The following is a 23,265-nucleotide window of genomic DNA, read 5'->3' on the forward strand; positions in this document are numbered from 1 at the left end:
AGTAATAAAAAAACGAGAGGGAAAAAAGAAGAAGGAAAAAGAAGAGAAGGAAAAAAAGCCTTTCCGATGTCGAGGTCCGCCGAGCCTGGTCCATCCAAATTTGCTCCCTTCAGTCAACCATACACCATGCATTCCGGCTAATACTCAGCTCTCATCCGCACAAATATTTCCTTTCTTCATCTGTTCTCACCTGTATCTTTTCCACGTTCATCTTCTGTGGCTGGGTTCGTAGTATGTATCTCTTCCGGAGCAACGAGCTTCTAGCCCATATTGCCCATATTGAGATTGCCCATGGTATATCCATCAAACATGGAGGCTGAGAGTTGTTCTCCGCTACTCGGCAAGAATTCCCCAAACATTTCCCAGTTGACTGTAGAGACATCGAGATATCCCCCAAGGAATTGGTTGAATCCTGTCAGCGGCTGCTGCTGAGGTGTCACCGTCGTCGCGGGAGATGTCACGGATCCCTGGCCAGATGACCTGGATTCAGGCGATGGCACCAACTCCCTGAGTCGATTGATAAAGGGTGGAGTATCAATTCTCTGGCCATTCTGGCTGTAGGCAAGCTCCCGCGCCCGCCAAGCTTTGAGCACAAATTGGGCTTGGACGACGTGGGGTTTGATAGTCATGTCGGAGAATTCGTGATGGTCACCATAGATTCTGCGCATTACCTCCCAGGCGCGGTCCGACAGACTTCCCACCGGGCGGTCGTGGAGCAACCCCGTGAAGACTGCAAATGCATCGAGCTGAAAGTGAAAACGCATGAACCACTGAAAGCCAGCGGCGACCATTTGCTCGTGTGCCTCTGTCTTGTGCTCCATCATCATCAAAAGAACCTTGAAGAAGTTATCCTTGGGACCGAAAATCTCAGTCCCCCACTCTGGTTGCTCTTGTATCGGGACGAGCATCTCCTTCAACCTACGAGTGAGCATTGGTCGAATAGCAAGCGCTGCGACGTGAACATTGCCCGCTCTTATGTCGATCATATTCTTTTCAATTTCCAGCAGTCTCTCTTCCAGTGCCTCTGCCTTTTTCCGAAACTTCTCGAAAATGGCTTTTGTGTTATTTTCCGATTCTGGACCGTCATCGAGCGTCTGGCCCATCATGGCAGCCTCAAAGGCACGGGATTCGTTGGATCCATCGGTTTCCAATTTGAATCGGAATATTTCTGAAATGACAATGCTGAAAGCCATTTCTGTAGGGCCGTCGCGCTCCACGACCGGCTCCGTCGAGCCGGGGAAAAGATCCGCATCGTTCAAATTCAGAGGCTTCTTGGTGTCCCAGCCAAGATTCGACCATGATTGGCTTAAACCGGACATCATGGCACATTTGGCATCGAGCATCATAATCTGCCACCAAATGCGTCTGCGCATCTCCGTTTCGAAGGGGATTAAGTTGAGCTGTGAGCCATCTCGATGGTAGCCCATTTTCTGGGCTATCCGCATAATGACTCCACTGATGACCCATTGAGCATGTCTATCGTAGCGTCCTTCTAGAGAAAGCTGACGGTTCGTTAATAACGGCATATTGCGATGAGAAGCTCAAGTGAAGGAATAAATGAGGGAAGGGCGACGGGAAGTTTGTTGCCTAAAGTCAGACTTACTAGATAGAGAACAACGGCCTGCAGTGTGGTCATATTATAATTTTTGAGAAAACTATATTTGATTAAGGACGCTTTGGTGCCGGTATTGAACTTCTGGATGGCAACATCGCGAGACATGCCAATTGTTTGTATGCACTCGGCAGCCGACATGGAAACAGTTGCCATGGCGAAGATGGAAAAAAGAAGGGCTTGGTTATGTAGCGGTATAGCAGCCATGTTACTCGCTGCGTCCACGATCAAGGACTGCAGGCTTGGTATGTGAAGAATTTTGAAAAGGGGGTTGACACGATCACAATAGAGCTGCCAAAGACGGAAAACATGGATTGGATCGGGTTGCAGGTCTTCAATGTTCGTGTTAAACAAGTCGGCGGAAAGAACGAGGTCTGCGTTATTGTCTGGAGTGAGCTCATCTGAGCCGAGGAGACTGGATTCTTCTGGATCATCCATCTCTACGATGTCCCGCATTTTCTGTAGCTGTTTGTATGCTTCATGTCAGCATCCGTCGCAGAGTTGAATCAATAAATGCAATTGAAAGTCAGGGTCTCCATGATCCAAGTTTCGAGTTCAGATCGTGGTTCAGATCGGCCAATGCCCATCCCATGGCTTCGACTAACCTCGTCGTAGACACTAGCCCAAATGTAGCTATCCATGAATCGAACGTTGCCATCTTCCTTTACCATGAGGGAGCCTGGATTCCGAGACTGAGTAGAATCGACGCTGGCCGGCGTGGCAACGACGGCTTCGGAGCCTGACAGGTTTGAGTTGGACGGTGTGGCTGGTAGCGGTGGCAGCGGGCGCTGAGCAGAAGGAGCTGAAGGCGCAGGAGCAGGGCCAGGAATCGGCACAGATCCGCTTGCATACTGCTTGAGCAGTTCCTCGCATCGAGCAAGGCGTTCCTGGAGATCTTGATTCGGGCGCCGGCGTTTGCGGGCTGGCGCCGGGGTGCTAGGCGTGCAGGTGACATTGGCCTGGGGCAATGTAAGTTTCTTGCAAACAAATGATCAGGCAGCGAGCTGGAAGGTTTCGTTTCCCTTTCCTTTCCGTCGCGAACATGGTCCCGGCGACTGGGAGCCGTGAGTTCGGGAGGTGAGAAGCAGAACGGGAGACGGCACACTTTCATGAGACCTGGAAGCTACCGGACCTGGTCAGGGAGAAATGGATCGCGCACCTTGATGCAGTTGGAGCATGGTGAATTCCTATCGCATTTGATTTTGCGATGCTGGCATAGGACACAAGCCAGTATCCTGGGATGCTTGTGAGCTCCGGGTGAAGCGTTTGACGACATGTCCAAGGTTGCGCCGGTGATTTCACATGTCACCAGCGGGGAGAACGTGGGGTGTAATGTCGGGTCCAAGCCAAACCCCGAAATCTGGTGATGAGAGCGGTAAAAGAAACAAAACCCACGAGAGAAGCAAAGCAAGAAAAAAAATCAAATACGGCTAGAGAATGCAAAAGTGCAATGTAAGATTCAAGTGCGCCAGGCACGAAAAAAGTGAAGAGAAAAAAGAAGTGCGAGATTCTAATAGCGCGTGAACAAAATCTTAAAAGCCGGCCGAATAGAAGAAATGATATTGCCTGACACAGCTACGTCTGGCGAGACAGGGGCAAGAGGCTGTGTGCAGCTGGTCGGAAGCACGGAGTGGCAGTAATTGACGAAGAATGAAAGTAGACGGCGGGCAGTCCTCTAAGAGAATCAGAGGTTATGGGGGGCGGAAGAACACCTAGGCCCTGGTGCTTAACAAAGTACCGGAGAGTTCTTAGGTGTCCGGACAAGCCAGGGAGCCGGAAAACGGACGAAATGGCTATTCTAGATACGCGTATTGCAAAGGGCAGCGGTGGAGATGACGTTGGGACCGAGAAATGAAGTGCCAGGCTGTGATGTGATCCCGTGCGCTGCCGGACGCAAGGCAAAATGCCGTAGGTTAGAGGTGGTATTCAATGGCACAAACAAGCAGACGTCAGTGTATGTCCGGCCAGGAATACGGACGGCGGAGACGGCGGCGGCGACGGGAAGATGTTCAGCTTCTTATTGAATGTCTTCCGCAGCCGTGGACCCTGTCCGCAGCCCTTACTAACCAGACCCTCTCTCCCGTTGGCCTCTTTCCGCTACCTGCTAAAGTATTCCGCAGCGCTGGAACGGCGTCAATTGCGGAGGAGAAAGGTTGTTTGCTTAGATATAAGATGGTGAAGCAGCGCAGGTCTGGACGAAAGTTGTCAAAAGGCCGTGGAAATGTCGTCCGTATGTCCGTTATTCCGTTCGTGTGTGTTGCGCCCGACGTCAGGGCCTAGCGGTTTCTCGCGCCAAGTACCAGACAATTTATAATACAGCGGTAGATTATACCGAGCTGAAGGGAAGGAAGCGGCAGTGTGCGTGTGATCGCGTGCGTGAGTTGGTTCACGTTGCGCCTTGTGTATTCGTACCTAGCTGCAGGGCAGGGCGTGATGTAAGCATCCAGTGGCTCGTTGGCCTTGCAGCAGTCAGGATCACTGATGGCAATCCTTTCAGCTCCAGAAACAAAAATCAAGGTTCGCGTACTCGGCTATCGCTGCCGCGGTCCCTAGAACGGAGGCAGCGGAGAGAAAATTCCAAACAAACTTGAAGCTCGAGGCTAGTTGGTCAGCGGCGAACTTGGCAGCGGGGACGTCAGAACCAGCGCGATGGCAGAAGAATCGAAGCCTTACGGCCAGGGCAAAAAGAATGGAAGAAAAAGAAAAAATTGATAGAGAAGCAGAGAGATGAAAGTCGAGATAAAAAGAAAGAAAAGAAAACCAAAATATCAAACACAGTGAGGTACTATGTATGGTTTAGTACTTAGGGAAGGAAGCGGGATTGAGTTTCTTGTTTCTTCCTCCTTCCTTCTCAGCGCCTTTGCTCGCTTTCGTTCCGCCGGACAGCAGGTACGAGGCTACTATATACATATCCTCGCGTATACTTGAAGCTTCCAGAGACGAATTGGCTCCTATTACGCCCTACTACGCTTTACGCCAGTACCCAGTACCTCCTGATCGCGTACCTTTGGTCGCTACTCCGTACGACCAGTCGTCTAATTTTCAGTACCTTTTAGCAACTCCAGGTGGAGCTATTTTTGTGGTGCAAGGGTGACTCGACCAAACTTCTTCCAGGTCTTTCTTCTCCTGGCAAAGCACAACATTCAACTCCAAGGGCGGCAAAGAGTCAGCAACAAAGTCTAAATCCTGTCTTCGTCATGCTCATTTCTCCTGGCGGCGCTTTCTGACGTATCGCCCTCACTTCACCCGAGAAATTATCAGCGAGCTTCGAAAAGTCCCGAAGCCAGGCAGGGGGACACAGGATTGGCGAAACCCAAGACGTGGCAGTGCGCAGCGGCTGAAGGCTAGGCTACAACACTGATGACTCAGGCATGATTTAAACGGCATCCATTTCCAGGAGCCATACGGTTTACAGCACAGTTGATGCGGCCGTGCTAGTGTTAGACGGGCAACGACGTTTGATATTGGCCAAGGCCGCGTATGGATGGAGCTCAGTGTCTTGTGTCTTGGGCGCCACGATTCGACGGCATTACGCGGAATACGTGGCTTATTTCCAATTGCAGAGGATGGATGGCCTCCAAAGGGGAAGGCTTTCATTTCCAACAAGGCCTCCAATGCCCTATTGTGGAATGCTTGGCCGCCGTCCTTGTTTGTGCCTGTGCTCATTTCGTTTACGGGCATGATGATTGCAAAATCCATCGTCGGAATCTTCAGGAGCCGGATCGGATCCGAATCCCCCCAAAAGACTGCGATTAAGCCCGGTGCAAGGTCGCAGCCTCGCCCTCCGGCATCGTGGGTCTGGCGTGTGACCAAGTAGGTGACTCTTTGTTCGTTTTCTCCGTTTACAGAATTTGCAGAATTTGCGCAATTGGGGAACATGGTCCGAGATCAGCACGGGATGACTCTGTGATGCTTTGGCGCCAGTCGACGGATGGAGGCGATTCCGATTGGCCTCTTTAGTCCTCGTCTCTTCGTTTTGCTCGGCTTGATTTCGCATTGGCAGCTAATCGGCCGAGCCCTCTTCTGCAACCCCCCTCCATGGTCCTCCATGGACGCCTCTCAGAAAAAGGCGTCGCGCCGGCGCTCCTCCAGGAAGCCACGCCAATGACCACGCCCACGATACTGTACAGTACCAATTCACAGACCCATAAGGTTAGAGCTGCTTGTGGGCGCGCGGCTGCTTGTCCTGCATCGTCTCGTCCCGGGGTTCGGGTCCTTGCCGTCGTCCGAAGGGTCGGATAAACCCACACGAATCCGCTTCGCAAGTCCGCACCCCGGCTCCCAAGGCCTGCGGAGGGCTGGAACAATCACCAGACTTGGCTAATGCGTTAGTTTTTGCACAACCTCCAGCTCATCCGGACCAGACATGGCGCACGGAGTTGGCGTCCATTCGACCTGCTGCTACAAGCACCTCTGGCACCACTAATACATCATGTGCAGCCCTATATACGTGACATGCCACGAAGAGTTGCTCGATTTGGACTTCTGGCGGCGCGCAAACGCCCGGAACCAAAAGCTGCCGCATCACAGGCTAGACTGGTGGCCGAGCACATGCCAATATTACTGGCAGTATTACGGAGGTACTGGCTTGGCTGAATATATCTGACAGCAATACGAGTACCTCGATGACGTCTGTGACAGCTCGAGAGAGATTAACGGCAGCGGCCCCGATAGGAACACTACAGCCGAAATTAGATGGCCCTTTTTTTAGTTCTGCAAGTGCCAGGAGTGATGCAAACAATACGGCTCGAGTCTTCTGGAACATTCAGACGGCACTCTGATCCGTTTCGGAATCTCGATTTTGATTCAACTCCATCGCTTACCTATTTTTCCCTACTTGGGCATCGCGGCGGAGTTTCGAAATGCGCGTCTACACTTAAACGCAAGCGCACTTCAACCACTTAGGCGATGCGTATATTGGATCTGGACTTACGATGCAATCTTGGTGCCTGTTAGGCACAACCAAATCCATCACGGTAGTTTTGGATACCTGACAGGCAACACTATTCATTACGCCTAGTGAGGTTTCAAATTCCGCTTCGAATCTCCTCTCGAAAATTGATGAACGGTATATCAGGCTTTAATTCTGTAGCCTATCCGTTTCCTAGGCACCCTGAAGATCGAAGCAGATGACCCACAGAAAATCAATCTCTTGTCACAGTGAGTGCAGGTACAAGGATCTTAACCAGGATCTAGAAAACCATACCAGGCAACTTCTACTCTTACAAGGCCTCGATGTTCTCAGTTTAAGCTTACAAGCCATTGCGGTTCATCCCCTATTACCGTGTCCAAGCCTCCAGTGGCTTCAGTGGCAAGTAATAACTTAGCTACATGCTACTTACATGCGCTTGACAACCAACGTTGGTTTGACTAACCGCTGCATACGGGTGGCTTGTACCGCCCCTTTGCACCAACCCGCCAAGCCTAATCCAAGACTTCCAAAGCCACCTCGTGCCTTTCTGGTCCCAGCCCTTTTGGCTGCAGCTGAAGCTGAAAAGGATGGAGAAGGAAGAAGAAGAAGAACAGGTGGCATTTCGGAAGCTCGTCTCTTCTGTGAAACCCCGCTCTCAGTGAACCAGTCGTTGCATCCTCACAAATAAGCTTCATTCAGCCTCAGCCTCAGCCGTAGCCAAAACCAAGCTAACAACACAATGTGAAGCAGACAGCTCGCTCGCTCTTAATTTCTCGCTCTCTCTGCATCCTCCCGCTATAATCATGATTGATTCGACCAAAGGCGAAGAATTCAAAGTGAACTCCTAGTGACTTCTATATACCCCCGAGCCCGTATATCGAGCGTATCTGCCATAGCCCATGGCGACCACAACATCGCGAGCCTGGACATTCTCCCGGCGTGGCTCCCCTTCAGATGTGCTTTCTCTCACAGAATCCCGACCCATACGAGCTTTTCCCCCCGAACCTGCTCTCCCCGAGGAATGGATTCTTGTCAAGGTGGCCTTTGCAGGCCTTAACGTCGGCGCCATCTTCCAAATGACTCTTATCCCTGCTTTTCTGCGCAACGGGACATGTATTCCAGAAATGGATCTATCTGGAGTCGTCCAGGACGTCTGGCATCCTCACGCCAAGGTAAACGATGGCGATGAGCCCAATAATGCTACTGAAGATGCTAGCCCTGTAAGTCCTGATGGCGCTGAGAGCAACACTCAGACTCGCTTCCGCAAAGGTGACAAAGTTATGGCCATGCTACCGGCCAGCCACGCCCTCCCAACGGGCACCGGTGCCCTGGCCGAATATGTCGCCATCCCGGCCCGCTTTGCCGTCCACAAGCCGACCTCGGCCCCCTTCGCGGACGCGGCTGGCTGCCTCCTCACCGGCATGACGGCTCACCAGCAGATTGTCGAGTCCGGCATCCAGCTCGGTGACCGTGTCCTTGTTAACGCTGCCAGCGGTGGCATCGGCACTCTTGTCATCCAGATGGCTCGCCAGGTCGTCGGGTCCGAGGGCTTCATCGTCGGCATCTGCAGTGGCCGAAATACTCGGCTAGTCGAAAGCCTCGGGGCCGACGAGACCATCGACTACACCCAGTACAACGACCTCCCGGCTTACCTCGCATCTCGGTTCCGCTCACATCCCTTCAACGCCATCATTGACACGCTGGGTCACCAGTCTCTCTACGTGCACTCCCCTGCCTACCTCGTCCCCACGGGCACGTACTCCTCCGTCGGCATCAAGCCCCCTGACTTCTCCGTCCCAAACTTCCTGCGCGCTGTCGTGCAGATGAAGCTCAACGAATGGTGGCCCGTCAGCCGCTGGCTCGGCGGCATAGGCTGTCTCTGGCGGGGCGTCTCGATGATGGAGCCTACGCTCGAGGACCGCCAGCGCATCGCCGACATGCTGGGCGGGGGCCAGATCCGCGTCGTAAGAGACAGCGTCTGGAGCTTCGAGGATGTCAAGGAGGCATACGCTAAGCTAGGAGGCCTGCATGCGAGCGGCAAGGTTTTGGTGCGAGTGGATGAGACGGTGGGAGACAATGAGTGCTAATCTAAGACATTGTCTTGTGTGCTTCGTGTTCGTGTTCGTGTGTGAGATTGATAGGCTCTTGGGGTTTTCACTCCAATGCGAGGGAGGAATCTAGATCTTGCATGCTCGCAATGACTCTTCACCGCTCCTGTTTTTAGACGCTAAAATTGGAATCTGATACTCAATTCTCATTGTTATCATAAACGTAAATCACTATTCTACTAGAGCTAGCTGCCAATTTAATCATGTTGTCATATCTCATGTCGTGTCAACCACCCTCACAAATGGAAACCTAAAACCGCTGTGCCAAAAGTACCAAACATCCTCTCTATACCAAACGTCATTTAATGGCAAAAGAAAAAAAATCTGTCCTCTTTTTCCTTCCGTTTCTCCAGTGGAGAGGTCCTCATCCCCTCTCTCCCCTCGTGTCAACCTCTTCAAGCACGTTCTCCCCCTCTTCCACCAGCGGAGTAAATCCCGGCGGCCGATAATCGTCATGGCTCACCCTAAGTGATCTCCTCTGGCCCAGTTCATGAAAGCTCCTCCTCGAAACCGCGCTCACTGGCTGCGGACTCTGGCTTCTGTCGTGATCCGCCAGCAGCGTGACGCCTTCTCCCCTCTGGTCACTTGGCAGCCTCATCTCTTCCAGCTCAATGCCTTGCGTGTTCCCAGCTTCTACATCAGCACCTCCATCCATGGCGTATTTCTTCAGGATTTCTTTCGAGTTGGCGTCCTTTTCTATACGCTGCATCAAGTCTTGGTCTGTTGGGAAGTATACGCGACGGACAGCTTGAACGGCCAACTCCATGATTATAGGGGTGACTAATCCAAGGACGAGTGACGTCCACCAGGATAGCCGAGGCCCGAAATTATGTATGAATTCGTCTCTCACTATTATTGGACCGACGGTTCTTTGGTATATGGCGGATAGAATCAGGTTCCAGAGGAACCATCCTGTGATTTCTATGGCGAGGCCAATTAGCGGGATCAGAGTCTTGCTGTGAAACTCCAGAAGCCTATATGAAATATGCAAATTAGTATCAAGCCCCTTGAAAACATTCATACAGGAAGGGTGAGAGGGCGTATAGTACTTACAGCAGCTTTGTGTTGATGAAGATAACGCCAACGCTGAAACATATCGTGCCCATTGCATAGAGCCCGTTATCTTCCGTAAACAGAATGCTTTGAAACGCCTCCAACATAAAGTAGAACGTAACGACGCTTTCAGCAACAGCCATGGCCATCCATCCCAGATACTGCAGCAAATTAAATCCCTTTCTCTGCTGACCAAAGGTATACAGCTCTGGCACAGACAGCAACGTCGCAGGCTGCAAGTCCCTGTCAAAGATTCCCAGCAGAATGACCGGCAGTGAAGTAAACGCGCCATTAAATAGCGTGAGACTCCACGACTCATAGAGCGAAGTGCCCGTATAGCCGTTGAAACGTTGAAACTGCGCCTGTATAAGGAAAAAGAAAGTCTCCTTCCAAAACGTAGCCAAGACGTACTTGCCCGTCCGGATGTAGTTCCATCGCCCGTGTACAAACAGCAGTTTCTGAAGGAATCGAAACTGGGCAATCGAATAATCTGCTATCCTCGCTGCTTGCAGGCCTTCGCGACCAGAGATGCCAATGCCCACGTGCGAGGCTTGAATCATGCCAATATCGTTGGCACCGTCGCCAATGGCCAGAGTCATGCTCTTGGGGACAAATTTCCTTATGGATTTGACCAAGTTAGCTTTCTGCGAGGGAGATGCTCGGCAGCAGATGACCGAGTCGATTCGTACAACTAGGTCGTAAAACAAGGCGGCAAGCTCTTCATCGGCATCAATCACGGCCAAGGTCTGCCCATCCACAACCACAACCGAGTGAGGCACCATCCCTCGCGCAACCTCAGTGAGCGTTGTCATCAAGGCTTCCTGCAATTTGCCCTTGGAGGAATCCAGGATGTAAATCTCCGAAAACGGCTTGCACACTCGTGCTGAATGTCCGATATTAATGGCAGTTTCCCTCTTGTCGCCTGTGAGCATCCACACTTTGATGTTTGCTCGCCTAAGCTTGTCGATTGTTTCCGGGACTCCCTCTTGGAGCTTGTCTTCTATAGCTGTGGCGCCAGCAAGCTCGAACCCTTCTTCGATTTTCTCTCCAGCTATTTCGATGCGCTCCTGACGGTCCACCAGGCTCGTTTCCGCTTCCCTGTATGAAGCTTTCCACTGCGTATAGGTATCCTCGTCGATATGTCGATATGCATACAGAAGCGTCCGCAGTCCCTCGACAGCAAAATCATCCACATGCTGGAAGCACTTTTCGAAAATCGTTGCCTCATCTGCAGCCACCAGTTCGTCTATTCTCTCGTCGTCGTCGTCGCCATCATAGTCCCTATAGTCCCACGATGGCATACGACCCAAGCTTTGCCTGGGACTCCGCAGCACGTCAGTCGAAGGCCGAGGAGTCACAATCTCCTCCGTATTCCGCCTATGAAGCCACGAAGCCATTTCTTCGGCTTGTGAGAGCCGGTAAAGATCTGTGGAGCGCCTTGCGATATTGCTTCTCAACCCTTCAAGCCCAGCGGTTGATTTGCTTCGTGCCACGCCAAAGCTGTTGCGGGTCGAATTCTTTCTGCTGATTTGACTGCTCATGCGTTTGATTGCCTTATCCTGCTCGAATGTTTTTCTGACGCTCGCTCTTCGATTAACGTCTTTGGCCTTCTGAGTAGCCATTTGATTCAGCCTGAGCCGCGCCATGATGACATTGTCTGCGCCTTTACAAAAGACGCAGATCCGATTGTCAGGCATTCTAACGATGATAGACATCCGCTTCCTTTTGCTGCTAAACTCGATCACGTCAAGTACTTGGTAAGTTTCTGTCTGTAGTGCGCCGTCTGCGCCTTGCATCTGCAGTTTGATGGACTGAGCTGGTCGGTCAATGAGAATATAGCCCAGATCCCGCGCCGCCTCAACAAGGGCCAGCTCATCAGGAGATGCGGCCTGATACTCGATTTCTCCGCTTTCGTTGGTTTCGGGCAAGCAGGTGTGACAAAGGGCTATGCATAACAAAAACTGTTTGGCCTTCTGAGAAAACGGGGTATTTGGTCGACGACGAATGTAATCAAGTAGTTCTTCAGTCTTCATGTCCACAGGAGCATTAGCCGACATGGGTTGCTTCCCCTTTGCTCTGGCACTCTCCCCTTGGATATCCATATCATGAAAACAGACAACGCCCGCAACGCTCAACTTCCGAAAACGCATCAGGTTCTCCGTCAATGTCCCTGTTTTATCCGAAAACACGTAGCTAACCTGACCAAGGTTCTCCAAAATGGTCGTTGTGTTGGCCACCATGGGAGTGTCCGTGACTGGGTCGTACATGTCCACGTCCTGCAGCAAGAAGAGCTGTCCAATCTTGACAATCTCCAAACTGATATATAGAGAAAGAGGAATCAACGTGTTGAACATGATGAGGAATCCGAAGAAGATCTGTTTAAATGGCACACTTGCGTCGTAGACACCACTCTGGACAAGATAGAAAGATTTGTCCTCTGTATCGCTTTTCCATTTGTTATATCCGATGGTAAACCCAATTGCCAGGGAGAGAACGATTGTAATTTGGAAAAGGACCATTTTGTTAATTGTAGACTGCATGGCTGGCTTTTTGGCGTGGACGTTTTTGTTCGCGTTCATCCGAATCTTGCATTCCTCGCCTGAATTGACCACAAGCCCAATTGCCATTATAGTGTTTCGTAATATTGATCCTCGGTAGATGACATTGTTCATGGATAGAGGTACAGTTTCACCACCATCAACAGTGACTCTCCCCACAAAGTTGTATAGGTCGAGATTGGGATCCTCAGATACAACGGTTGCCTGAGTCGACCGAAGCCCTTCAACTGTGCCACATCTCTCTGCAAGTAGAGGGCAAGCTTGCTTGGCTTTGAGGTTGGTTTCGCCATCTAGTGCCATCGTCTCGATGTACGCAACGCCATTTGGTCCCGTGGCGTGAAGCATGACTATATCTGCAGGCACTGATTCGTCGCGGCGGAGACGCACAACATCCCCAACTTGGACATGCTGCCATTGAATATTCATCCAGTCATTTGTCTCGTCCAACCTGGCGAGAGCTCCCTCTTCAATGTCTTGCAGAATGACATCCTCATCATCTGCCCCAAGTCTTTTCTTATTCCCCCTCCGTCTTCGCCTCATCGTATTTCGCCATCCCGACATTTTTGGCCTCTCTCTCCCCTCCCTCACGCCGTGTGTCAAAACCCAGGTCATGCTTCGATTTTCTGACTTATCGAGCTGGTATCGTCTGTAATCATCGTACCCTTCCTTGGCCATGCTAAAGGCCACGAAGCCAATGAGTGGAGCGATGGTTGTATATCTCCCAACGGTGCTGAGACCAGGTATCACCTGAAGAATACCCATGATGAGGAGATAAAAGTTTCCAAGCTTACTAAACTGAAAAACAAGTTGCTTCGGAACAAAGTCGTAGACTGTGTAGCGACTGGAGCGAATGAAGTTGCTTATATAGGGTTTGTTGCTGCGTTCGTCAATCAGGCCGCCGGGATCAACGCCCGTAGGGTTGAGGGGGATATGGCGTCCATCTTTGGAGGGTAAAAGCGGCTTGCGACGAAGAATAGTCTCCCAGAAAAACTTTTGGATGCCAGCTGCGGCATGGTCTTTCCATTCAGAGCTAAGCATCCAATGCCTCTTCTTCGCCTTGGTGGCCTTTTTTCGCCCGAATTCCTTGATACCACTAGATGGGGATGGTTTGACGGACGTCACTTCGGTGGACAAAAGCCCATCTCTCGGGGAAGTTTCATGAGCCATCTTCCCTTCAGATGGGCCGCGGATTGAATGAAAATGCTCGCTGAAGTGTGGTCTCGTTGTCGGCTCCGCTGATACTCTCCTCGACGTCTGCGACTGAGTGCTTAGTTCTATAGGGTCTGTTTGGGAGCGCCTGGGACCAGCCCCTCGCAGTGCAGTGCTCTCAGATGTTAGTAAATCATTAGAGACAGTACCATCTTGAACTGTCTCCTGAACTAGAGCCTCTTGCTCGGCGTCGTCTGCGTGGCTGGGCTCGTCCGGCAGAAGCGGCTGGTGCCGAGGAAGAGGCATCGCGATGACGTCTAGTGCTGACGGCTGTCAAAAGCATTGATACAAATATAGAACCTCAACATGGAAATAAGGAGCGCGCCATGTCAAAAGAAATATCGAAAAAATCAAAACACTATATTTATGAATGCGGTTGTAACAAAACTACCGCGATAGCTGAATGATGTTGAAGTTGGAGATGCAGATGCAGATGGGCACACACGCACACCACCCATGGAACACCTCAAACTTGGCAGGACGTCACGTTTGATGCCCAGAGGCTTGTCCTCCATCCATTGTAATCCTTGGTGCCCCGGACATGCATGGCACAGCGGTGCTTCAAACCATCTGCAGGTATCCCCTGCCCTCTGATTCGGCCTCTGAAACGAGCCATGGTTTATATGACGCACCAGGATTACGAGGCCCAACGAGGCTTTGCTTCACACACAGCCTCTGAGCTTCTTCCTTAGCCTGATCTGCCCATCTCCAACGCCCCACTGCAAAACTGCCCGAGAGTAGCTAGACGTTGCGCCATCTCGTCCGTTAAACCAGATGCCCTGTGCTAATCAAACTTTAAAAGACCTGATCGATGATATATTTGATGCCACCTCTTAAACGATTGGATATCAGCAGAATATCTCCAGTTTAGCTAACCTCATGTCAAATGCCGACGGGTACGTTAACCACTTGCCACTTAAATTCCTAGACACGGAGTTGTTCAATTACATCTCATCCATTTGACCTTTGCGTAGTTTTTCTCTGTAGAATTGGTACGATTGAAGTAGTATTCACCGATACTACCTGTCAATCCTGCACACGCATTGACCCTCAGCCACTGATCCTCAACCCCCATCCATCGGGCAGTATTTCCGCTCGATGGCGACAGAGTACGAGGCTTGGTGCTTGATTAACGCACGAGACCTAGTGATATTACGAGGTACAAGATATCAAGGCTATGTATAGGTATTTGTACGCCACTTGCAACAGCTAATAATAGCATTTTCGTGAAGCTAGTGAGGCAGTGACTGAGTGGCTATATAGCGCGCATTATTCTACAATCTATAAGACAAAATCAAAATGGCAACTTCACCAATAGCATATACTCAAGGTCTAAACACACAAAGGCCAGCACGGAAGGTTGAACATCGAAAAAGTACTATTGCAAGGCTCACAGTTGGCAGACATGAGATGCCATATCCCTAGTAACTCTACAAGTTACTCAATAGTTGAAAGCGCGATGCTTGCTCCATCGCCATCGCCATCCACATCGCAGGAGAATGTCTATCTCCTCGCTTCCCACACACTCCGCACTCCACACACCGCTATACTTTTAAACAAGTCTCCCACCTCTTACACCATATATCCCTTTGACCTCTCGGCTTTTCCATTAAAAAATCCAAGATAAACAAAACAAAAAAAATGGACTGGGTCACCGCCTCCTGGGCTGCAAACCAATTGAAGGCATGAAAACGCAAAAGCAAGATAACTCCCCTAAGTAATGATATGCGCCAAAAGAAAATTAAGCTCCTTAGGATGCGAGAAAGCTGTGCATTCGCCCGGGCAATTACGCGTCGGGTGGCCAAAAGGGGAAGTGGAGGACAGTAAATAGTGAAGAAAAGAAGAAAGAAGCAGATAATGAAGTGGATGGATGAGATACATCCACCAACTAAGTTCACCAAGCAAAGATATAAATGCGCGGGCGGTAGATAAAAAAAAATATGGCTGAGCAAAATCACCACGCGCAGAAATAACTCGTACGATCGCTGTACCGGACATGCATGACCGATGTAAAGAATGATACCGTCATGCAGATTCGTCATGGCCGCATTGTGTGATGGCAGGTGGGTAGGTCAAGCCAAGCGTATTATACCGCCGGTGGCAGCTAACAAAAAAAAAAAGATGGGCAAACAGAATTTGTGTGGCGAGATGTGCTCCAAGATGTCTTACAGAAAAGATATCATGAAGTTTCCCATGGTATAGATTACCGAATAACGCCCTTCCGCAATAATGATGATTCCAAGCAAGACCAAAGGGCTATGAAGGGCTAAAAGCAGCGCGCAGCGAGATTAGAAATGTCACCAAATCACTCATCCAGTTACCGATGCATCGTCTCGGGTGATAGACTAGTTGGATCAACAGCGTCAAAGTGAACTAGTTGGTCCATGTCAATATCTCCTTGTGAGTGCTGAACATAGCTCCCAGGCGAGTGCTCATGCAATGGCATATTAATGGAATGTTTGGAATACATTTCGTTCAAGCTAACGCCATCATCGGAAACAGCGCATGAACCATCCTGGCCCATGTACATTTCAGAGGAGCCAGGGCGGCCCATCATGGACATGGGGGGGGACTGCTCGACAATTGAAGGCTCAGTAGGACCATTAAAGGGAAGGGGAGAGATGGCTGTAGGCATGTTGGCTTCAGCAGTGACCATGGGCGACAAAAAAGCGGCACCATAGGGGGTGCTGTAATTTGATGGAGCCAATGGGCCATTCTCTTGACCCGGAGGGAAAAAGCCAGGGCTCGGCGGGAACTCTGATGGCGAAGCAGTCGTAGCTGACATGGGGTATTGTCGCATGTCCAAACCAAAGCCTGCTTGCGTGTCAATCCTCAAATTGTGTGCCACATTGGGTTGCTGTGGCACTGGAGCATAAATGTTTGGATTATGTTGAGCAGCCATGTCGCCGGGAGGCTGAATATAGAAGGAGGGCATAGGCTGGTTCTGGAACATGGCAAAATCAATTGGCCCAGGAACAGAGCGACTACGCTGTCGCTTGTGGCCCTGAGGCCGCATGTTGGCAGCAGAGTGCATGTTGGCCATCCCCCATTGTTGCTGAGCCATGGCCATCGGTGGTGCACCAAAGCTGGGCTGCGATGAGGGTCGAGCTGTGGGAGATACCGGGGCCGAGGCCGAGATTGCATGAGGGTCTGCATATGCGTGAACCTGTCGAATGCTGTGGGGGTTGTGGCGGTTCATGAAAGATTCCAAAGAAACAAGCTTGGCCAGCTGGTTGGCCAGCACCTTGGGGTTGCCTCCCAGATGATGAAGCAAGCACTGAGAGGCCTGTTGATCCTCGGTGAAGTCACTAACGTAGTCAAAGCCCGTAGTCGACGAGGTTGCATCCATCATGAAGTAAGGTGGTTGGTTGAGCTCAATAAAGATGCCCGCCAGTTTGTTCATGTCGTTGTCCGCATTCTCCAGCCAAATGTTCTTGATATGGGAGAAGGGATATTCAATCTTGTAGCCAGCTTGCTCGTTGTTAATGTAGTAGGTCATGGTACACTTGTCCGGCGAGTAGAAGATGATGAGGTCCATAGTGTTTTGTCCAACTCGCGTCCATTTGCCAATGCTCAGGGAGCGACAAGTGAGATGGTGAATCACTGGAAACCAGTCAGTATGTTGAGCGCCAAGAAAAGAAGGGAAACTCCATGGCAGACGTACAAACTTTGCCCTGCGCGCTCTGGTCACCACCAAAGAGCATGTTGCCACCGCCAAAAGGAAGCAGGCCAGTGCGACCCATATAGCTGCCAGCAAATCCTTTACCGGATTCCATGGCCTGCATAGCGAGATATTGCCTCATCGACTCGGGAATTGAATCAATGTCTTCGCCGGTTTCGAGGCTCTTCTTGGCCAGCATCTTGATCTTAGCTCGCCTATAGACATGTCAGCCCCTGAATCCCAATCCGATTGCTAGCAGTCATAAATACCTGTTCTGGAACCAAATCTGAACAGAGCGCTCCGTCATGTTAATCTCCTCGGCTATTCTGTCACGAACACTAGCCGTGGGAGTCGGGTTCTTGTTGAATTCCATTTCGAGAGTCGTCAATTGGTCCTGTGTGGCCCTTTGTCTCTTTTGGTTCTTTTGCTGTTGCGTAAGAGTGCTTTTGCGCGGCGGGCGCCGGGAGGCATTGGCCTGGCCATTGGCGCTGGTAGGGGAAGGAAGGGGCCTGGAGGCAGATCCAGGAGTGCCATCCGAGGAGTGTTGAATGGCAGATCCAGTTGGGCTAGGCGCAGTTGGTGTGACCACTGTAGCCGTCAAAGCCAGCGGCTGCTCAATCTCCGTAGCCATGGCGATTGAGTACGCGTCAAGTTCGTCTTATCGCTCGTGGCCGGTGGTCGATGGCGTGTTGGAGCTGTTTGCTTTGGACAGATGATTGCACGAGACGTAGCAACGCGGTTGCCAAACCCTCTCGATGGAATCAGGGCTGAGGAGCGTTGGGGGTTCAAAGGATTGAATGAGGTGAGAAAAGCGGCGACACAATGGGCGCTCGAGGGGATCGTATACAAGTATGGTTGATCTGGTGTTGATGCTACAGGTAGGCAAAGACAGGGAGTATAACCAAAAAGAAAACGGCGTCGAGTTCCAGAAAGAAAGAATGTGGTCTGGGACCCTTGCAAGGAACAAAGGCGATGGTTGAATGGAAATAGCGGAGTCTACCCAGCAACGATTGACAGGCCTTGGATATGAAGCCGAAAGAATGGAATGGTCCCGGAAAGAGTGACGGGAACCGAAATGGCCGAAGATTAAGAGAGTGACGTGAAGAAAGAAAACACACGAGAGAAAGGGAAAAAAAAAAGGAGGAGACAATGGCCGCGAGGATGGTGATGGGGAAGACGGAGGAGAGAAAACGGGGGACAGGAGGCAGAGGGAAGAAAAGGCGAGCGGCGGTGGGTTGGGGAGGGGGGGTCCCCTGGCGGCCTGGGGGCACAACTGGGCGCTGCCAGTGGCTAACGCTGCTGCCAGTGGGTGGGCGAGGGATCGCAGCCGCATTGCTAGTGCCTGTAGCCTCTGTGTACAGGGCCTCCGCTGCCTCTGCCCACGAGTTCCACGGCCGGCAAACAGACCACTGCACAGCACAGGGCTTGCTTGACCACCCCCGACTCGTCCAGGCGCAGATGCAGCTGCAGGTACGAGTAGGTATGGGTACCGGCGCAGGTACAGACAGTAGACGTCTTGGATACATGGACATCGTCTTGTGCGCGGCCAGCAACGGTTTCGCGTTGGGGGGGGAAAACTGGCGACGACGTGCGACGGACAACAGGTACCGCACAGGTACCGCACGGGTAGGCTGGCCTGGACTGGAACCGGACCAGGCACAGGCTCCAGACAGGCACAGGCTCAGGAACAGGAACAGCCCAGGCACTCAACTGGCTGGCTAGCCACAGTCCCCTCTATTCCCTCCATACTGTCCCGAACCCTGCGCGGCCCTGCATTCGCCGGTTAACCCAGCTGGTCAGAGCTTTTGCCTGCTCTAGACAGCCGTTGGCGCCAGGGTCGTTGAGGAGGGGTACCGGCTGGGGACAAGAGCTTCGGAGCCGGCCAACGGCGGCATCGACGTAGCGCCCAGGTACTTGCTGTCCCGTTCCTCCCATGGCCCCATCAGGCCAATCCAACCCTGTCAACCTGCCTGTCAACCCTGGCCAGCCCGCTAGCTGCAGCACTCGCACAATCCGGCCGCAGAATCGGTGCTCAAAGAAGCCTCTGGGCCAGCGCTACTCTGCAAGCGCCTGAGAGCACAGTGCGAAAGTTGTCCAGCCAGAGATCCAATGGTTATGTGATCTGGTGTTGCTGGGTTGTCGGGTTAGCAGGTGGCGGGCTCGCGCTCGAAAAGGACTCGGAGGCGAGAGCTGCAGGTACAAGACGCTCGCTTGCTTCGGCACTCCGTGCTAAGGTACGAGCACTCGTACCGCATTGGATGCTGCAAGGTACCAGGCATCGTACCGTATCGCATTGATGGACTGATCCAGCCTGGCCTCGTCCAGAGCCTGCAAGCACTTCAGTGCTAATTCCGATACGTGCTACTGCGCTTACATCAAAGTCCATGGTGCAATGCTGTACGATTGAGTATGTGCCTGTGTGCAGGTCGGGTCAAACGCTCAGGTCGGGTTGCTATTGGATGTACTGCGGGAGTTGAGCACTAACCCAAAGCAACCTCTAAGAGGGTTGCAGCGCTGCGAGTCTGCTAAGCTTCATGTACTCCGTCTGGTACCTTTGGTGTTCTAATCGCACAATCTGCTACGTACACGTGCTTCTCACCCTTCTTCACCCACGAGGATGAAACTGCTCCGCTCGCCGTCATCAGCCTAGACTGGTCTCCATCGGAGCGACAGATCATCACGTTGTGCCATCCATCTTATCGGCTGTTGAATAGGCAAGTCTCGTTGTTTCCTCTTTTTCCACCTCAGCTCAGCTCGTGGGCAACTATGCCCACTATGCTCCGTACAAGTTCGTCTTGATGCATGCATGGTTTGGCTGAGCGGGCGCCGGTTGATGCTCCATGATTCGCGGAGCAGCGCCAAAAGGTCCCATCATTCACCTACCTACCTGCTCTAGGTATGTACTAACTAATCCGCGGAGTGCATACGATACGAATATGCACACAGATAGGGACCTAGACCATAGCTTCGATATAACAGCAGCCGAAAGGGTCCCTTGCCGACTCCTCCATTCGGTCGAGCCATGGCGAAATACAGATACGAAGAGAAGCACTTGAGTATTTGTAGCTCCAAAAACGGCCCTTGGAAGCTCGGCACAGCTCGACGCCACCAACTGGCCGCTGTCTGGCGCCCATCAGTCGATATATGGGGAGCATCCAGTGGGCGAGTATGCGCGACTTACTCGCACGTTGTGCCCCAAGTCGATCTGGTGTTCCACCGGCCGGCCTCCATGTCATGTCCCCTTTCCCTCTCTTCCCCTTTTGTCGCCGGCAACGCCAAACTCTCACGCAACTGGCGCGTTGTTCCAAGGGCGAGCATGCGTGCCTTCGGCGTCATTGTTGATTACAACGCCGGGGTGGCTTACTCTGCAGTCATTTCTCTAAACAGCCTCTGTGGCCGCGATTTCTCCCGGACTTGTGTCCTTTTTCTAAGCTGAACAAAGAGAGAGAAAAAACAAAAGAACGAGCATCAAGATCAACCAGCGCTACTGCTTCTGCTCAACTAAGTGGCAGCTCTAGGCGGTCTAGCCCCCGGAGATCGTCACCTTTGAGCCTCGCTTGACCCAAAGCCCCCACAGCTTGGACACCGACCGACTCGGAGCTCAACATCAGAGCATCTTCCAGCCGGGATAACCCAAGGCCACGATGCTGCACCTGTAGAAGCGGTCCCGTGTCTTGCCGTGGTACGGAGTAGCATTGGGCTCGCACCACCAGCAAAGTGGCTCATCCAAGCCAACAAGTGTGTAGTACAAGACACAAGCACGCACAGACTTGCACTTCCGCGGCACTTGTCCAAGCAACTGACAGGAATTTGGCGTCGCTCTTCCGGGACAAGTCCTAATATGCCAATGACAGCTCTCCTCCTATGATTCGTTCTTGGAGTTACGGAGCAGGACTCTTAGCTCTTGGCAGACCTGCCATGTGTTCAATCGAGCACCCTTTTTCCATAACCTACAACTATATACTTGTTACTAGCAGCCTCGGCAGCTCAAACTAGACACGATTCACAACGGACGAGACATGGATCTCAGCTTCTGCCCGGTTTATACTACACTACCCGTAGTGCTACTCGCAAGTGCAAACGCCTACGAGTAGCGGCTCTGCTAGTTGCTCCGTATGAGGAGGAACCTTTCGTACTTATTCAGACGTCCGCAGATGCAGTCTTCGAATTAGCTCCAACCCCATACTAGTACCGCACTTGGCGACCCTAAAGCATGCATTGCATGGCGCTACTCGTACGTCTGCGCAAGAGTTTGTCGCTGTCGCGCCCGCCACGGCTCGATTCGACGCATCCAATGGATGTTTTTCGACCGACCCGACAGTGGGGGTGACATCATGGAGGCTAATGGTGAATGGCGAAAGGTCCTTTACGTGCCGTCTCTTCTTTGTTGCTATGTTGTACAGGCAGTAGTAGTAGTTCTTACGGAGAACTACCACTGCTAGTGCTGCAACGGCATGCCAACTTGATGCCATCCACGGTACAGTTACAGATCCGGCGATTCAAACCCCAATGGTGTTAGTGTGGCTGCAAGTTCAACATGGTGAAAGATCAACTGGGAGGCCAATTGAGAAGAGCCGATATGCTACCTACCACCGAAGAAGAGAACAGCCAAAATGGGAGACCAGCCCGTGTTCCTGCAGAAGGGTGTGATGCGGTTTTGGAGCGGGTCGCGTCTGGACAAGCCTGTACAGTGCGCCCCTTAACAGCATGCTCTAGGACCGTACCAACCAGCTCTGACGACATCAGGCGAGGAACCGGCAACTGGGGAAAACTCTCAAACACAAAACTCCCCTTTTCGACTCACGTCCGCCTCGCTTCCCTTCCGCCGCCGATGATCGCGGCAGGTCGGCCTCTGCGAGTGGCAGTCAGAATGCCTGCCAAGCCTGGAGTACGAGTAGTATCAAGGCGGAGCATCAAGTTCATCATGTTCTTACTGCCGCCAGTCTGCTGGTCTGAGTGCAAGAAGATCGTCGGAGTGGCATTCTGCAAGGTCAAGACCCTACAAGTACGAGTCCTCCTTGAGAGCAATCTGCATGCACGGAGCAATGCTACTTGTCAGTGGTTGTCATCAGTGGCACCATTTCACCGAGCCAGTGTGAGAGGTGACAAAACTGACGGCATCGCCGCAGAGAAGGGTCACCCTGTCGCTAAGAATCCCAATTGCAGAGGTATTCAAGGTAGTCAGTTGATGATACGCGATCGATACGATACACGTGGTGGCAACTTCTATGGACATGCTCCCCGTGAAGTAAAGCATGCATACATTTCGCACGCTTCGGGAGAACCAAAAAACGGTAGCATCGCCTTCGAATACGATGGACTTGTCTTGGGCGCACAGTACGGGACACACGATGTGCAAACACAGTGTAACATGCCCCAACCGTCTCGGAGAAGCTCAAAGAAGCTCCACAGCCTCCTTACCCCTGACTAGGACAGACCAGGATTCTGGGACCCTGCTGCTTGGCGTCACGGCCAACCAGTAGTCGGGAGGCGCTCCGCCCAACCGCCACAGGCTACCCGCTTGGACCTGTGCTAAACCCAAAGGACGATAGGGAGAGATCGGACATGCTCATGCACATGCAAGCGGAAGCGCAGGTGCTTCTTAACAGGAGGAGCTCCATACTTGTCCTCCCGGTTTCGATCCTATCCCATTTTGAGGACCTTTTACCTCCGATCGATCATTCACAAGCACGGCTTTTCATCTTCTCCACACAACCCCAGTGGTATCCCTTCCTGTGCAACAATCGTCTTGTAGCCTTTTGGGCTCCAAGAGTGAAACCTTGCCGACGGCTCGATTTGCCACATGTCTCTAGCTGTATCCTAGGATGAGACCAGTAAACAGACGCCACCTTGATCCCGGCTTCCTCGTTCTTTTACAGAATTTCAATCCTCTCAGTTTATTGTCTAGTCTCACCCGACAATATCGAGGACCCAAGTGGACAGGGCCATCTCAGCTTTCTTAGTTCTGACCAACCTCACAACCACTGTGGGGTCCAACCAGTATGAGATAAGTACATACGGATGGCTGCTTGCTGGTTTTTCGAACAGCTTCTAGTCAGCTATGTCTTTGTGTCAGAAGCCGGTGTATATGCTCCGATTCCCCTGCGCAAACATCACAACTCGTTTAGCCGACGGCCAAGACACTCTACGAG

The 23,265-nt window shown here is 51.8% G+C and overlaps 8 protein-coding genes across 8 annotated transcripts; 2 read left to right on the forward strand and 6 right to left on the reverse strand.

The window, feature by feature from the left end:
• Window positions 1–62: 62 nt before the first annotated feature.
• M431DRAFT_349866 (hypothetical protein) lies at window positions 63–2,172 on the reverse strand. The gene is made up of 3 exons (XM_024914471.1): window positions 1,604–2,172; window positions 191–1,502; window positions 63–137 (listed from the first exon to the last, which is right to left on the reverse strand). The coding sequence occupies exons 1-2, from the start codon at window positions 2,066–2,068 to the stop codon at window positions 261–263; spliced, it is 1,707 nt and encodes a 568-aa protein (XP_024777459.1). The 5' UTR covers window positions 2,069–2,172; the 3' UTR covers window positions 63–137; window positions 191–260.
• Window positions 2,173–2,463: 291 nt separating this feature from the next.
• On the reverse strand, window positions 2,464–2,849 carry M431DRAFT_35421 (hypothetical protein; the record flags this gene model as incomplete). The annotated part of the gene is made up of 2 exons (XM_024914503.1): window positions 2,464–2,571; window positions 2,772–2,849. Coding segments are annotated over 2 exons (186 nt in total), but the record flags the coding sequence as incomplete, so codon positions are not given.
• Window positions 2,850–6,112: 3,263 nt separating this feature from the next.
• M431DRAFT_505350 (hypothetical protein) lies at window positions 6,113–6,382 on the reverse strand. The gene has a single exon (XM_024918624.1). The coding sequence runs from the start codon at window positions 6,375–6,377 to the stop codon at window positions 6,144–6,146; it is 234 nt and encodes a 77-aa protein (XP_024777461.1). The 5' UTR covers window positions 6,378–6,382; the 3' UTR covers window positions 6,113–6,143.
• A 930-nt stretch (window positions 6,383–7,312) lies between these two features.
• M431DRAFT_349860 (hypothetical protein) lies at window positions 7,313–8,866 on the forward strand. The gene has a single exon (XM_024914470.1). The coding sequence runs from the start codon at window positions 7,424–7,426 to the stop codon at window positions 8,609–8,611; it is 1,188 nt and encodes a 395-aa protein (XP_024777462.1). The 5' UTR covers window positions 7,313–7,423; the 3' UTR covers window positions 8,612–8,866.
• Window positions 8,867–8,996: 130 nt separating this feature from the next.
• M431DRAFT_77307 (hypothetical protein) lies at window positions 8,997–13,281 on the reverse strand (the record flags this gene model as incomplete). The annotated part of the gene is made up of 3 exons (XM_024922557.1): window positions 8,997–9,110; window positions 9,198–9,606; window positions 9,686–13,281. The coding sequence occupies 3 exons, from the start codon at window positions 13,279–13,281 to the stop codon at window positions 8,997–8,999; spliced, it is 4,119 nt and encodes a 1,372-aa protein (XP_024777463.1).
• A 2,350-nt stretch (window positions 13,282–15,631) lies between these two features.
• On the reverse strand, window positions 15,632–17,864 carry M431DRAFT_349974 (hypothetical protein). The gene is made up of 3 exons (XM_024914472.1): window positions 17,383–17,864; window positions 17,117–17,328; window positions 15,632–17,055 (listed from the first exon to the last, which is right to left on the reverse strand). The coding sequence occupies exons 1-3, from the start codon at window positions 17,742–17,744 to the stop codon at window positions 15,770–15,772; spliced, it is 1,860 nt and encodes a 619-aa protein (XP_024777464.1). The 5' UTR covers window positions 17,745–17,864; the 3' UTR covers window positions 15,632–15,769.
• A 3,384-nt stretch (window positions 17,865–21,248) lies between these two features.
• M431DRAFT_505354 (hypothetical protein) lies at window positions 21,249–21,608 on the reverse strand (the record flags this gene model as incomplete). The annotated part of the gene is made up of 1 exon (XM_024918625.1): window positions 21,249–21,608. A coding segment is annotated over exon 1 (332 nt), but the record flags the coding sequence as incomplete, so codon positions are not given.
• Window positions 21,609–21,785: 177 nt separating this feature from the next.
• M431DRAFT_505355 (hypothetical protein) lies at window positions 21,786–22,682 on the forward strand. Its single transcript, XM_024918626.1, has one exon. It carries the CDS (start codon window positions 21,984–21,986, stop codon window positions 22,542–22,544), a length of 561 nt encoding a protein of 186 aa, XP_024777466.1. The 5' UTR covers window positions 21,786–21,983; the 3' UTR covers window positions 22,545–22,682.
• Window positions 22,683–23,265: the final 583 nt, after the last annotated feature.

Source organism: Trichoderma harzianum, assembly GCF_003025095.1.
Source record: "Trichoderma harzianum CBS 226.95 unplaced genomic scaffold M431scaffold_3, whole genome shotgun sequence".
NCBI classification, from domain to species: domain Eukaryota; kingdom Fungi; phylum Ascomycota; class Sordariomycetes; order Hypocreales; family Hypocreaceae; genus Trichoderma; species Trichoderma harzianum.

Coding starts and splice junctions, on each gene's coding strand:
- M431DRAFT_349866 (XM_024914471.1), bottom strand. CDS start 2,068: ATGCGGGACATCGTAGAGATGGATGATCCAGAAGAATCCAGTCTCCTC. Junction 1,503..1,603: donor AGGCCGTTGTTCTCTATCTA/GTAAGTCTGACT, acceptor ACGAACCGTCAG/CTTTCTCTAGAAGGACGCTA.
- M431DRAFT_505350 (XM_024918624.1), bottom strand. CDS start 6,377: ATGTTCCAGAAGACTCGAGCCGTATTGTTTGCATCACTCCTGGCACTT.
- M431DRAFT_349860 (XM_024914470.1), top strand. CDS start 7,424: ATGGCGACCACAACATCGCGAGCCTGGACATTCTCCCGGCGTGGCTCC.
- M431DRAFT_349974 (XM_024914472.1), bottom strand. CDS start 17,744: ATGGCTACGGAGATTGAGCAGCCGCTGGCTTTGACGGCTACAGTGGTC. Junction 17,329..17,382: donor CAGATTTGGTTCCAGAACAG/GTATTTATGACT, acceptor ACATGTCTATAG/GCGAGCTAAGATCAAGATGC. Junction 17,056..17,116: donor GAGCGCGCAGGGCAAAGTTT/GTACGTCTGCCA, acceptor ACTGGTTTCCAG/TGATTCACCATCTCACTTGT.
- M431DRAFT_505355 (XM_024918626.1), top strand. CDS start 21,984: ATGCCTGCCAAGCCTGGAGTACGAGTAGTATCAAGGCGGAGCATCAAG.